The sequence below is a fragment of the Durio zibethinus genome, chromosome 2 (genome assembly GCF_047325235.1).
Source record: "Durio zibethinus cultivar Kanyao isolate XHJ-2024 chromosome 2, ASM4732523v1, whole genome shotgun sequence".
Taxonomy (NCBI): domain Eukaryota; kingdom Viridiplantae; phylum Streptophyta; class Magnoliopsida; order Malvales; family Malvaceae; genus Durio; species Durio zibethinus.
Window position 1 is genome coordinate 33,100,716 of NC_143163.1, and position 14,556 is coordinate 33,115,271.

A 14,556-nucleotide genomic window follows, 5' to 3' on the forward strand; every position below is an offset into this window, starting at 1 on the left:
AAGATCCCATAATTTAGAATGATAAAAAAAATTAAATTTATTTTATTTAATAATGACAATAAAACAAATTAAATCAATGTGTATTAATATCAAATAATAAAATTATAAAAATTTACAAATAAAAACAAATAATATCTACGTGCATTAATATTTTATCAAATAAAATCCATAAAATCATATATACTAAAATATAAATGTATCAATCAAATATAAATTGATAAAATATTTTATTTCATTAATTTAATTATGAAAAATTAATTTGATATATTTTCTTTTTATCTTTACAAATGAAATAAATAATGAAATATATCAATTACTCAAATGGATACTATATTTAATTAATATAACTGTATCAAATAATTAATTAGAGAATAAACTATTTTTTAATTGTAATTTTAGTATTTATTAATTTATTAATTATATATTGATTGATTTAATTTGTCAAAATAAGAAATTTTTAAAATTTTAATACTTTTAATATGAATTGAATTAAGAATGATTTAAAATTAATAATAAAAATATAAATATAATCAATTTAGTTTTTTGAATTATATTTTTTTTATATATTTAAATATGAAATACATCAATTACTAAATATTATATTTAATTAAATATAAATGTATATAATAATTAATTAAAGTATCAATTATTTTATAATTGTAATTGTAGTATTCATTAATTTATTAATTATATATTGATTGATTTAATTTATCCAATTAAAATTTTTTTAAAATTTTAATACTTTTAATATGAATTGAATTGAAAATAATTTAAAATTAATAATAAAAATATAAATATAATCAATTTAATTTTTTAAATTATTTTTAAATTAAAAATATATTAAATAAAATAAAATGTATTTATCAAATATCGATTTTTAAGACTATCTTCGTATTAATATTTTAAGTCATTCATATAAAATTTTTTTATTTTTATTAAAAGTTTTTACTTTTATATATTTATATAAATTTTATTTTAGTATTAGCTTGAATGTTGAGAGGAAACATCTAAACGTCGGTTAACAGATGCCACGTGTCGAGCCACTGTGTTCCTAATTAAAAAGGGGTCATGTCAACAGGCATTGGCTTCCAGATCTCTTTTTTGAGTGAGAAAAGATTGCCGCAAACGACGCTCTTAGCTTAGGAAAGTAGAGCGGCAACATGAAGCAAAATACATGGCCAGATCGATCCGACGGCTTTGGATTCACTGCTTTTCCGTTGTCGAAACCGAACGATAGCGGAGGAAAGACGAAATTATCCCGGCGTTCCATATTCAGTTCAAAACTGGCGTCATCCCCAATGGACGGTCCTGATTTCTCGGCTCTCCCTTTCGACATATTAACGAAAATCGCGGCATCGTTTAATTTCCCCAATCTTCTAGCAACGTCGCTGGTGTGCAGGTCATGGAGGGACGGGCTTCGCCCGTTGAGGGAAGCGATGTTGCTGCTGCGTTACGGGAAAAGGTACAAGCACGGTCGAGGCGGTGTTCGACGCAATTTGGAGAAAGCTCTCGACTCCTTCTTGAAAGGCGCTGCCCGTGGCTGCTCGCTCGCTATGGTCGATGCAGGGCTTATTTACTGGGAAAGGGGTCAAAAGGAAGAGGCAATTGCTCTTTATCAGAAAGCCGCTGCCCTTGGCGACCCTGCTGGCCAGTGCAATCTGGGAATTTCATACTTGCACGGTATTTTTTAGTCAAAATTTGAAAACTTTTTCTCAAATTTAAGCCATCATTTTATGTCATACAGTTTAAATTCTGTTTAATTGCAGCTCAACCTCAAAATCATAAGGAAGCTGTAAAATGGTTGCATCAAGCTTCACTTGGGGGCCATGTTCGAGCTCAATACCAGCTGGCTCTTTGCCTGCATCAAGGTCTTGGGGTGGATCGAAATCTTCACGAAGCTGTAAGGAGTTATTTCCTTCCCATTTTAACTGTATTCATAAAGTGAAGTTTTCTGTTTGAGAAAATTTGGATGATAGGATTTACTTTGTTGCTAATTGATACTCAGGCTAGATGGTATCTAAAAGCCGCTGAAGGTGGGTACGTACGTGCAATGTACAATGCTTCGCTTTGTTATACATATGGGGAAGGTTTGTCACATAGTCGTAGACAAGCAAGGAAATGGATGAAGAGGGCAGCTGATCGTGGTCATAGCAAAGCTCAATTTGAGCATGGACTTGCTCTATTTTCCGTATGTCACATTCTTATTTCTTTGTTTATTAGTATAAACATTAATAGAAGCATGTTCTGATGCCGAAAACTTGTTATTTTTTAATAGCAGAAAGTGGTTGGCTTTGATTTTGCCTGCGATTCTTTAGAAACAAGAGATTTCTGCTCAATGCTGAATTAAAATGGGGAAATATTAATGAGGGAAAAAACCCGGAACCTCTTTTTTTGTTTGTTGGGGGTGGGGAGGATGTTGCAGTTGGTGAAGAGAAAGATATATGTATCCAAACTAGCTTCTTCAGCTAGTCTGGCTTTTTTTTTTTGTCTGTCTGATCATTCGTTCCCTTCTAAAGGGCTAGCACGTGTGCTAATATTGTTGTATTTATGCAATCTAAGCTGATGTGGATTTTGATGTTAATACTTGGGCAGGAAGGGGAAATGATGAAAGCTGTAGTGTACCTTGAACTTGCTACACGTTCTGGTGAAACGGCTGCAACTCATGTCAAAAATGTAATTCTCCAGCAACTCTCTGCAACATCTCGTGACCGTGCCCTGCTTATTGCTGACAATTGGCCTGCTTTGCCTTCATCACGCTGAGTATATCATGACTGTTTATTAAACTTTCTCATATAATCCTGTAATTGCGTCTTCTTTTTGCTTGTCTTCTTATGTTTGAAGAGTGACTGTTATAGTATATAGATGTTTCAGATACTTGGTATATTTCAATAATACCAATAGTAAAACATGTTATGAGTTAAACTACCTTTCTTTTCAAAACAATTAATGCATTCTTCTCACACGTGGATTGACAATTCGATGTGTAATTATTTCTGCGATATGTTGATCAATCACGATTGATGGTAAAACATTTGTGTTTGAGATTGCTAATCAGGATATATTGTTTGTGTAAGTGCAAAAAAAAAAAAAAAAAAAAGTTTGCTGTGCTAATGACTTATATCTCTTATTGATGAAGGGATATTGTTGTCATTGTATTTATTGGTTAAAGTTCGAACAATGGCGATGAATGAATTTGATGATTCTTTTTCTTCCTCTTGCTTCTTTTAACTTCCTAGTAATTACATTTTTTTTTATGATATATATTTCTGCTTGATTATAATCAAATATCAGCTGAGCCGATAATGGCTCCCTCCTTACAGAATGTGGCTGTAGGAATGGACGACTATCCTCTCAGTGATGAACGATGATGAATTGTCCATGGAAATTCAAAGGAGATAGCGTATGAATATATGATGATGGATGGATAGGTAAATATTAAGAATTCTGCCTAGCCATGCCATCTCACTAATTGAATTTTATCTTAGTTTAAGGAACTTCTAAATGTTTGCTCAATGCAGCTTCTCGTTAAAAAGCATAAGATTAAAGATGTCTTATTATATTTTTAGCGAATTTCCAGAAGGGAAACAAACGATTATCAAAACATTTCTAAACCCCATTCAATTAAGGTAAATTGGTTCAGAAGTCAGAACAATTCTTGTTTAGGACAGCCGTGTCCTACTGACGAAGCAAAAATCCACATCATCCACCACGACACTCTGGTAAAAAGCCAGTCGATAAGAAAATAAAAGATCAAGAAGGAAAAAAGGAATTCTACTCGCTAAATGGTCTCAAAGTGATAGTCAACAATGGTGTCGTATTCTCATCTCAAAACAACTCTGATACTTGGAAAATGGAGAACTTCAGATTTTGATAGCCATTTAATCCTAATCCTAGTGCATCAAATCCCACAGAAGGAACCATGAAGGCAATAATGTAAGACAAAATGCTAGAGAAGACAGGAAGAAATCAGTAACTCAAAGTTAATATAAACAAAAATGACAAATATTCACGAGCAATTTGGCCACTAAAAAAGTATTAAAGCATCCAAGGTATTTTGAACGATGTATAATTGCTTAAGCAGAAACCTGTCTACTTTGATGAAACTATCCTTTTTTTTCTAACTGATCCAAATCTTTAATGTGTATGCACTATTAGCTTGCCTTCCAATTAACCTGAAAAGCATAACAATATTGGGTGCCTAATCATAGCGCAAATGATTGCCTCTGAGGATGGACTCCGGTGTGATAAAGGTTGAGGTGATATATGGCCTTGGACACCAATTCTTTCAAATCAGGATGTTGCGCAACCACAGTTCGGTCTGCCCCCTCGAGGGCAGTAAAAACCCTGGCTTGTTCCAAAGCCTCGTTATCGCCAGCATTTATAGCAAGGTAGCAGAGTAGTACCACTCCATGCAGCTGCGTCCTTTCACCACCTCTAAGCAATCTCATCAAAGTTGGAACACCATTGAATTCAATTATCGACTTTGAATGATCCATACGGAGGAAATTATCAGGAGATGCAAACTTTTGCAATGCAATAGCAGCTTCCACTGCCACTTCTTGATCCTTATTACCAAGCTGTGTCACCAAAGGACCTATTACTCGAGTCTCCCTAGCTGGGAAAGTCCTTGCCAATGAACCAATGGATTTAATAGCAGGAATTTGCAATGGAGGACTATCCAATTCCTTGATCACCCTCAAAAGCTGATCAATAACAGCCTTAGCAGCAGGTGAATTCGTTTTAAAAGCTGCGCGTCTAAGATCAGAATTGGATTCAGCAGCAGCTGTAATCTCCATTATTGTCATCAAACAATTATACTGTAATTCACCTTGTTCCTTCTCCACCAACTTAGCCAAGCAAAGCAGTCCTTTTGTCTCAGTTATCCTCCTACTATTCAAAACACTCCCTTTAGCAAGCATCCACAAAGCTTCAGCACCATTAATTTTCAACTGAATTTTAACTTCAGGCTTTTCATTTTCCCTTTCTTTCCTATAATTTCCTCCCCTACTACTCCCTTCCATATGCAAATTGGAATATGACGGTCTATAGCTATAGTTTCTTGAAGTCGAAGAATTTTTCTCCATTTCCTTATTTATCTGAACTAAAGAATGAATGCTTTGCTTACCCAACGGTGTCCTAGAATCATCCACAAATGTTTCAAACGACAACAAAGTTACCAACGGCCTAATCACATTCTCTCTGGCGAAATCCTCTTGAGCAACCGGATCATGCTTCGCCATCCTCGCCACCAATTTCGCTACCGGAATTTGAACCTTCATTGGAGAATCTCCCAACACTTGAACCACAATTGGAACCCCCATTTCTTCGACGATACTCCTGACTCTTTCCTGCTCGTTTGCTAAAACAAAAAGCGCATTAGCCGCCGCGATTTGCGCTTCCGTCCAGGAGTTTTCTTTAAGAAGTTTTAGTAAAGGAGGGACGCCGCCTTCTTCAACAGTTATTTTTTTGTTTCGGTCGTTGTCTTGAGCGAGGGAGGCGAGGTTGTTAGCGGCTTCAATTCGATCGGTTAGTTGGCCCATTTGGACACTTGCGATGTAAGACCAAACCCAGGAAATAATCGGGTCGTTGCTGGCAATTGGAGGGAGGGAAAGGAAGATTCCGCTCGCGGTCCCGTTGTTTTCGGTGTCGAGAACTCCCATGAGCCACTTCATGTCGCCGACGGAAGCGTCTAGAAGGTTAAACACTTTGCGAAAATCGGTGGCGCTCGTGATTCTCACGACCCGGCGCAAGATGCTCTGGCGCTTGCACTTCCGGACTAAAGTGAGGGCTCGCTCTAGGTTTTTCAAAACCTCGGAAAGTACCCGGCGAATCGGGCGTTCGTAGAGGGATTGAACCGAGGTGGTGAACCGGACCAGGGTCCGAAGCTTTACAGAAAGCCGATCCACTAGCTTCCCAACCTCCCCGCAGTCGACTTTAAACGACTCGGCCTCATCCGCCGCCGAGCGAACTCGCTCGGCTAGCCAAATCAGATAGGACACCTCATCCTCGATTCTCTTCTCCTCTGCCGATCCCATCATCAACACAATCAAGTGAAAATTGAAAACTGATATCCTTTATTCGTGCTATTCTTGGTGAGTGCAGGGCGAGTCAAGAGTGAGTCAGGAAGGGATAATCCAGTATCGGTTTGGTACTATATTAAGAGGGAAGTGAGGTTGTAGTTTTCTTCAATTCTTCGCATGTTTGTTTTGTCTAATCAGCTTAGTTGCAGCTGACGTTTCTTTTGGACTCTATTTTCTAGGAAATTGTGTTTTAGTGTTACACTTTCTATGAAGCGCGTCAGAAGGAATTAACCAGGAAATAGAGCGACAAGTTTATCCTGGACTAAGGCCATTTTGAAATCTTTATTATCAAAATAAGATTCGTTTAATCTTATTTTCCAATCAAGGCATTTTAAGCCTTGTCATCATGAAGTCACTTTTTATTACAGATATAAACATATAAAAATAAAAAAAGTAATTACCTTATATGTAATACATTTAGTTTCATAAATAAGCATCTTAAAAAATATATAAATAAACCAATAACATAATAACAATAAAATCAAGAGCAAATCCTTACAATGGAAAATCTTAAAATAAAATTGATAAATAAGCTTGTAGAAAATAAAACTTGAATTTGCGATAACGAGTGAGCACACTTCTTCAAATTAATACAAACCAATAATATAATAACAATTAAATAAAAAGCATATCCTTACAGAGAAGCAGCTTAAAGTTAAAATAAAATTTAATAACTAAGCTTCTTGAATTTGTGATAATGAGTGAGCATACTTCTTTAAATTGATACAGTAAGTTCTAATTTATTCTCAAAAGCCTTTTTTTAAATTGGATAAAGTTACAAATAGATGAGAGTCAGAGTGGGATTTTATCATCTATGTAATTGGAAGTTGGTAGATGAACGATTGTATGAAAATTTTAAGTAAAATCAATTTTGGCCTCACTCAAGCCTTCATCTTTCTTGAATTGTGGGCTGCATGGGTTCTGATAATAAATGATAATTAAACTATCTAAAAAATTCTAGAAAAATATACACTAAATAACTTCTATAATAATGTTTGGACTGAGTGTTTTATGAACATAGGACTATTTTTTTGTAATTGAGTTGAAAGAATATAAAAGAAAAAAAAAACTAATTTTTTAAAAAAGGGGATGGCATCCAAATAGTCTTCTAAATTAAATCTTATATAAAAAATCTCAAGTGTCAATTTCTTACATTTTTAAAGAGATCTACATTTTATTTCTTAAAAAAAATTTTTTTTACCACATAATTTGATTGAAAGTTTCCATTAAACATAAGATAAATACAAGATTTTCATTAATTTTTATATAAAAATAATTACCACGATGATGTGACATGTGGACAGTTGACATGGCTCTGAGAAATAAGATTAAAATAACCCTGTTTTGGAAATAAAGATCTTAAAATACTCTGGTTTGGAAAAGAGAGGAGATGAGAGGACGAAGCAATTCATCGTTTTTCCTTTTCTGGTCTTTGCTGAAGTAACCGTCAATTACGACATAATTGAAAAAAACACTGAAAGTGATGAGAACTTGCGTGAAACTTCAACGGAGCGGAATAGCGAAGCGTCAACTCAAAATTATAAATTTTCCTTTCCATTTTACTAGTTTATTTTACACGTGAATTCCGCGTGAAAGATACAATACCATCAATGTCTTTATTTAAAATAAATAAAAAATTATTTTTTCAATATAATAAATAAATTTTAATGTAAAACATAATATATATTGATAATTATTATGTCAAATAATTAAACCAATTTAGTTTATTTAAAATTATGTTTTTAGGTTAAAGAAGTCTTAGTGGAGTTTAAGAAATCCATTAGTTTTTATATTTTTGGTGCATGCAATTCATTATTTGATAATTTATATATTATCAAAAAAAAAAAATTATAGTTGAACAAATTATTATGAGTATTTTGACTATTAGGATTAAATTTTTAATATATATACGCAATTCAATGATCAAATTAATGAATCATGATTTTCAATCTTTAATAATTAACATTTTAAGATAGATAAATGGGATGCCTAAAATAAAAAAATTTATATAGTAATAAATTTTATTACAAATTAAATTTAATAAATAAATAATGAGATTCATAAATAACTCAAAACATAAAGCAAAACTAATTGTAAGTATAGAAAGGTATTAAAAATCGTGACATAGATACCTTTTGTTAAGGTTAAAGTAATCCCACATCCTTGTGGGAGGGAATTTGTTGTTATAAATTGTAAAGTTTTGTTACAATAAAACATCAGTAGGTGTAATTAAGATTGATTTGATAATGTATAGACATAATGAAAATTTATTGAAGGTTAATATTTTGATGAAATTTATGTAAATATAAAAAATTTATTAGACATTAATTCATATTTTAATTATAATTTAAATTTTTATAAAATTTTATACATTAAAAAATTATTTTATAATTAAATTTATTTAGAGATAAATATTTTTATTGGATAAGAGTTTTTGAGCCCCATTTGGATTTGCTTTTAGCACCAATGCGATGCAAATTCCTTACTTGCTGCTTCCATTCGCGCCACACTTACCATTTGTTAACCTTATATCAGTGCATTTATTGCTTCGCACTGAAGCAAAAATTTCCGTCGGAAGAGGAAGGCTCCGGTAGAAATATTCCCCTTCCCACCGTAATCATTTCTCTTTTATGTCCTTACTATCTTTCTTTTTTTTTTTTTTTTTTAATTGTCTTTTTAACTCTTAGAACTATAGTGTAAGGATGGAATATCCTATTACTTACTCTTTGTGTTTTTAATATCATTTGTTTATTTAAAAAAATTTAAATAAGTTTATTAATTTAATATAATATAAATTTTTATAATTTTATAATAAATTAATTAATAAATAACTAAAAATTACAAAAAAATAAAAATAATACATTCTATTTTATTAAAATTTAATTATTTATTTGATATATTAGTAAATAAAATTAATCTAAAATTTTTATTATATATAAATTTTAATATAATATCTTTAATTGTCATTTTTTATTCTCACTGTACTCCAACACATCACTACCACTATATTTACATTTAAATACATATCTTCTTATTGATTTTAATCTCATCATTATAGTACTCAATTTTACTACTACAATAATTAATTTCACTGTCACTCTTGTTTTCAATCTTACAAGAGTCAATTTCTCTACCCATCCAAATAGACCTTTAGTAAATAAGAATTCTTTATGATGAAGTAATAGACTTTATAAATATAGAAGGAGTTTTAACTTTTAGAATTATAAAAAAGAGTTATAATCATTATATGATCTCTATGTGAGAGATGGTTTATACGAATATGAAAAAAATTAGTGAAAACACTAGATTGGATAAGATAAAGGATATTCCATAAGTTAGACACTAACATTATGTTTGGATTGAATGGGAAGGAACGAAAATAAAGGAAAATAAAAGAAAGTAATGGAAATAAAAAAAATATTTCTTTTGTTAGGATAAATTTTTAATTTAAAAAAAAAAAGAGGTGAAAATTTAATAACTTATAGTTTTCCTTGTAATCCTTATTTTTTTAATTTCTTAATTTGGAAGAAAAGTTAAGGAAAGGAAAGTTGAAAATTTTATATTTTTATTAAAAGACCATTATATCATATTTTTATTTTGACATTAGATTTGATTATAAAACTGATACTTCTTACAAAAATAATTTTCTTTTATGAGTCTTTTTTATAATATCATAGTTTTTAAATATTTTATGATTTTTCAAGTTTTAATAACAAACAAACTAAATTATTATCAGAATAGATTAAAAAACTGAGTTAAACATAAAATTAAGAGTAAATCAATAATTAGCTAACATATCGTACTGTATTAAACTTGCTCAATTTTGTTTAAAAATATTTGTTTATAAAAGCTAGGTAGTATAAAGATATATTTGTATATTATATGTTACTTTATAAAAAAAATGTTATAATTGAAAAAAAATATTATAATGAATTATTTTCTTTCTTTTCACTATTTATTCAAACAATGGTTATTAAAATTCCTTTCATTTCATTTTCTTTATTAATTTTAACTATCAAAACAAAAGGTACATGTACCATTTTCTTTCTTTTAAAAAATTTTCATTTCCTTTCATTTTTTTTTCTTTTCTTTATTAATATCCATCCAAACATAACGTAAGAACGTGAAAATTAGGATTCTTTCTAAGGATCGGGATTATTGTTTGTCTTTTGTGTTTTATGCTCTTGGTAATCTCTATGCTTATAGTTGATTTTTTTTCTCTCATCATAGATATAGGTAATTAGGGTCAAACTATGTTAAATATTACATTTTGTGTATGTAATTTATTTCATGTTGATCTCATTATATAATAGATTTCTGCTTGTAAAATCCCAATACTTTTATCAATCAATAATTGTTTAATTAGTTACATAATTAAAAAATTATATAAGTCCAAATATATTATCAATTAAGTTACAACATCGATTAATTATTGAAAATTGAAGTAAAAATATTTTTAATTTATTTTAATTAATGAAAATCAAGTGGGGTTTAGGTTAGGTCAATTCAAAATGGATCATTTTGGGTTCAACAAAATTCAGTATATTTTAGAATAAAGTCATTTCAAACTTGAATTAGTCAAATTTAAATTTATAAATTTTAAAGTTAAATCAATTGAATTGAAATCATTTTGTGTTGTTTGAATATGAATTATTTCATATTCAAATTAATTCAAATTTAGATTAGATGAATTTGAATTCGTATAGAGTGAGATGAACTTTTGAGATTATGACCTTTTTTTATCAATTTTAGAGTGTGTTTAGTGGAGTAGAGAAATGGAAGGATAGATCGATGAGGCTTAAAAAGTGAAAAGAAAATGAATTTTAGGTGTGCCTGGTGGGAAAGAATAATAAGAGAAAAGAAAATAAAAAAATATTACTATTTTTTACACTTATTAATAAAAATAAATCACTCCAAATTATAAAAAAAAAAAAAAAGAAGAGAAAATAGGAGAGTTGTGAGCATATGTTATATATTTACAAAATTTTTCACCATATTTAGATTTTTTTTTCATCTTCTTTTTTAAAAAATGATAATGGTAAAATCATATAATTTTTCATTTTCTTTTGAGTAAATAACACTTGTAATCCCTAAATTTTAAGTTAAAATTCTATTTGGTTTCTAATTTTTAAAAAATTTTAATGGGATCCCCAATTGTCCAAAATTATCCTAGTTTGGTTTTTACATCTCTGGAATCGTCTAAATTGATAATAAATGTCAATTGACGCCACATGGATAGCATTAGATGGCATCTCTCATAGCAAACAGAATGACAAAGTAGAATTTTACTCAAAGTTAGGAACCAAAAATGCTATTTTCTTAGATTTTTATATATTTCATACATATCTTATAAAATATGAATTTTAAAATAATATTTTAATATTTTCATTATAGTATAATTTATTCATTAAATATTTTTCTTTTAATAAAAATTTTTAAAAAACTAAAATTAAGTTTAAAATTTGAAAACCCTTTTGAAAAAAAATTATATTATTTTTAAAAATTAAGTAAAAAATTTTAAATCATTATAAGAAATCAATTTATTAATCTATTCATAATTTTTTCCTATTAAAAAATTTTGAATCTATTCATCATTAAAATTTTATATTTATAAAAAATTTTAAAAATAAACAATCAAAACAACTTTTACCATTTTCGATCTAATAAGAGAAAAAATGAGTTATTGAAAACATTTTTTTATTTTATATAAATATAAAATTTTTAATAAAAAAATTCAAAATAAACGTTTTGGATAAAAATAGATTTTAGAGTAGATTAATAAATCTATTTTTTTAAATGATATAAAATTTTTTACTTAATATTTTAAAATGAAATGGAGTTTTTATTTATTTTTTAAATTGGTATAGAAAATTTTTAATTAATTGTTAAAAGTTATATGAATTTTTTTAAAAGGATTTTCAAATTTTTAACTAAAATGTAATTTTTTTAAAATGTATTTTCTATTAAAAGTAAATTTTAATGATAAATTATATTATAATAAAAAAATAAAATAATGTAGACATCCACTTTGGTTCAGGCCATGATCAATTGGACCTGATCCAAATGGGTAAGCCCATTTGCATTGTTATTTTTATTTTTATTTTTATTTTTATTTATTTATCTATTATTACTATTATTATTTATTAATATATATAATTTTTTAATTATTTATCTATTAATATATTTTATTATTTATTAATATATATTTTATTATTTATTAATTATTTTATTTTTATTATTATTATTTATCTATTAACATACATTATTATTTATCTATTAATATATATTTTTTATTATTATTTATCTATTCATATATTATTATTTATCTATTAATATATATATTTTTTATTTTTATCTTTTCGGTTGGGATTAGGATGAAAAAATTAGAATCCTACCGTGAATTTGAGATTCAATCAGAGTCCAGATTGGATTCAATGATTGAATCCCAATCCGATAAGGAATTGGGATTGATCATTGAAGAGGTACATGATGAAATATGTGAGGCACATGCCAGTGGACATATGTTGGTGAGATAAATCATAAGAGCAGTATACTGCTGATTGACAATGGAGAGTGATTGCATTGACTATGCTCGTAAATGCCATAAATGCCAGATATATGCTGATAAAATCCACGCTCCGCCATCTGCTTTACATATTTTGGCACCACTTTGGTCATTCTTAATGTGGGGCATGGATGTCATTGGTCCTATCACCTCAAAGGCTTCTAATAGGCATAGATTTATTTTTATGATGATAGATTACTTCACAAAATGGGTGGATGCAGCATCATATGCAAATGTAACACGATCTGTGATTTGTAAGTTCATAAAGAGAGAGATCATCTGTAGATATGGACTTCCGGAGAGAATTATTTCAAATAATACCAAGAATCTAAATAGTAAAATGATGCAAGAAATATGTGCTCAATACAAAATTAAGCATCATAACTAGGCACCATATCATCCAAAAATAAATGAGGTAGTTGAGGCAACCAACAAGAACATAAAAAGAATTTTTGAGAAGATGGTTGAGACTTATAAAGATTGGCATGAGAAGTTATTATTTGCACTGCATGCATATCGAACGTCAGTGCGCACCTCTACTGGGGCAATCCCATTTTTTTTGCTTTATGGGATGAAAGCTGTACTACTAGTGGAAGTGGAGATCCCATCCTTGAAGGTTCTAAAAGAAGTTGGATTAAAAGAAGCTGAATGGATTAGAGAACACTATGAATAGTTAAATTTCATAGAAGAAAAGAGATTGACTGCATTGTGTCATAGTCAGCTCTAACAAAGAAGAATGATGAGGGCTCATGATAAAAAAATTTGACCCCGTTGTTTTCGAGAAAGAGAGTTGGTCTTGAAGAAAATCCTCTCAACCCAGCACGATAATAGAGAAAAATGGACTCCGAATTGGGAAGGGCCGTATGTGGTGAAATGGACTTTCTTAGGTTGAGCAATGATACTGACTGAGATGGATGAAAATGATTTACCCCATCCTATAAATTCTAATGCTGTGAAGAAATACTATGCTTGAAAAAAAAGAGAAAAAATGAAATGAAAAAAATGAAAAAAAATGAAAAAAAATGAAAAAAAAAGTGAATGAAAAAAGAGGACTCAAAGTGAAAACCCTAAAAAGGCGGTTTGAGTCATAGGGGGTTTATCTAAGTTGAAAATCTGAAAAGGTAGCTTAGATAAAGAGAATATAGCATCAAATTTAAAAATTCGTTGGCATAGAAACTAGCAAATTCGGAAAAGCTCTAAGTTGTTGAATACATTAGATGGTTGGGCTTTCAAAAAAACCTTGAGATGTGTTATCATGATTGTCCGATTGTTCATTTTTGGGCTTTGTCTCCCCATACTTATCTTTATAATTCTTTCTTGGCCAAAGTTTGCCAACATTTTGCTAATAAAAGACATTCTATTTCACTCTTTGTATGCCTCTTCTATTGACTGTTTCTCAACCATTCTTATTCATTTTTTTCTTAATACCATACAATGAAAGAAATGTGCAAATGCATTCTTATTTTTTGAGTTTGAAATAATGATTGATAAATGACTAATGACATGAAAGATTTCTACATTACATTGGAATGGTTAAGAGTGATAAAAGCAAATTTGAGATGTTCAGTTCTTGATAAGGACATTGAATTTGGAAAGAGATTGTCTGCAGAAAAGATACTAGAATTAAATGAAAGAGATGATTAAGAGTTACGTTGACTTGGTCTTTGAAGAATAAATGGTTCGATGCCCAAGAAAAGAGCTTGAAAAACTTGAGTACCACAATTGAATAGGAATCAATTAGTCAACATTTACATAGCATGCATTGAATTTCACACGCATTGCATAGCATATACTACATTCAAGAAAATATAGTGCATAAATTCAAGAAGCAGGGGTATTTCAAAATCTCACATAGAGAAGACAGATGTGAAGACATTTTCAAATTTGAGAAAAAGCTTGTCAGGTAAGTTT

The 14,556-nt window shown here is 29.6% G+C and overlaps 2 protein-coding genes across 2 annotated transcripts; one reads left to right on the plus strand and one right to left on the minus strand.

Moving 5' to 3' along the window:
* Positions 1 to 1,075: 1,075 nt before the first annotated feature.
* On the plus strand, positions 1,076 to 2,975 carry LOC111317902 (F-box family protein). The gene is made up of 4 exons (XM_022920412.2): positions 1,076 to 1,680; positions 1,767 to 1,900; positions 2,006 to 2,188; positions 2,593 to 2,975. Exons 1-4 carry the CDS (start codon positions 1,161 to 1,163, stop codon positions 2,758 to 2,760), a joined length of 1,005 nt encoding a protein of 334 aa, XP_022776147.1. The 5' UTR covers positions 1,076 to 1,160; the 3' UTR covers positions 2,761 to 2,975.
* A 983-nt stretch (positions 2,976 to 3,958) lies between these two features.
* On the minus strand, positions 3,959 to 6,251 carry ARO4 (armadillo repeat only 4). The gene has a single exon (XM_022920411.2). It carries the CDS (start codon positions 6,036 to 6,038, stop codon positions 4,203 to 4,205), a length of 1,836 nt encoding a protein of 611 aa, XP_022776146.2. The 5' UTR covers positions 6,039 to 6,251; the 3' UTR covers positions 3,959 to 4,202.
* Positions 6,252 to 14,556: the final 8,305 nt, after the last annotated feature.

Coding starts and splice junctions, on each gene's coding strand:
- LOC111317902 (XM_022920412.2), top strand. CDS start 1,161: ATGAAGCAAAATACATGGCCAGATCGATCCGACGGCTTTGGATTCACT. Junction 1,681..1,766: donor GGGAATTTCATACTTGCACG/GTATTTTTTAGT, acceptor GTTTAATTGCAG/CTCAACCTCAAAATCATAAG. Junction 1,901..2,005: donor ATCGAAATCTTCACGAAGCT/GTAAGGAGTTAT, acceptor ATTGATACTCAG/GCTAGATGGTATCTAAAAGC.
- ARO4 (XM_022920411.2), bottom strand. CDS start 6,038: ATGATGGGATCGGCAGAGGAGAAGAGAATCGAGGATGAGGTGTCCTAT.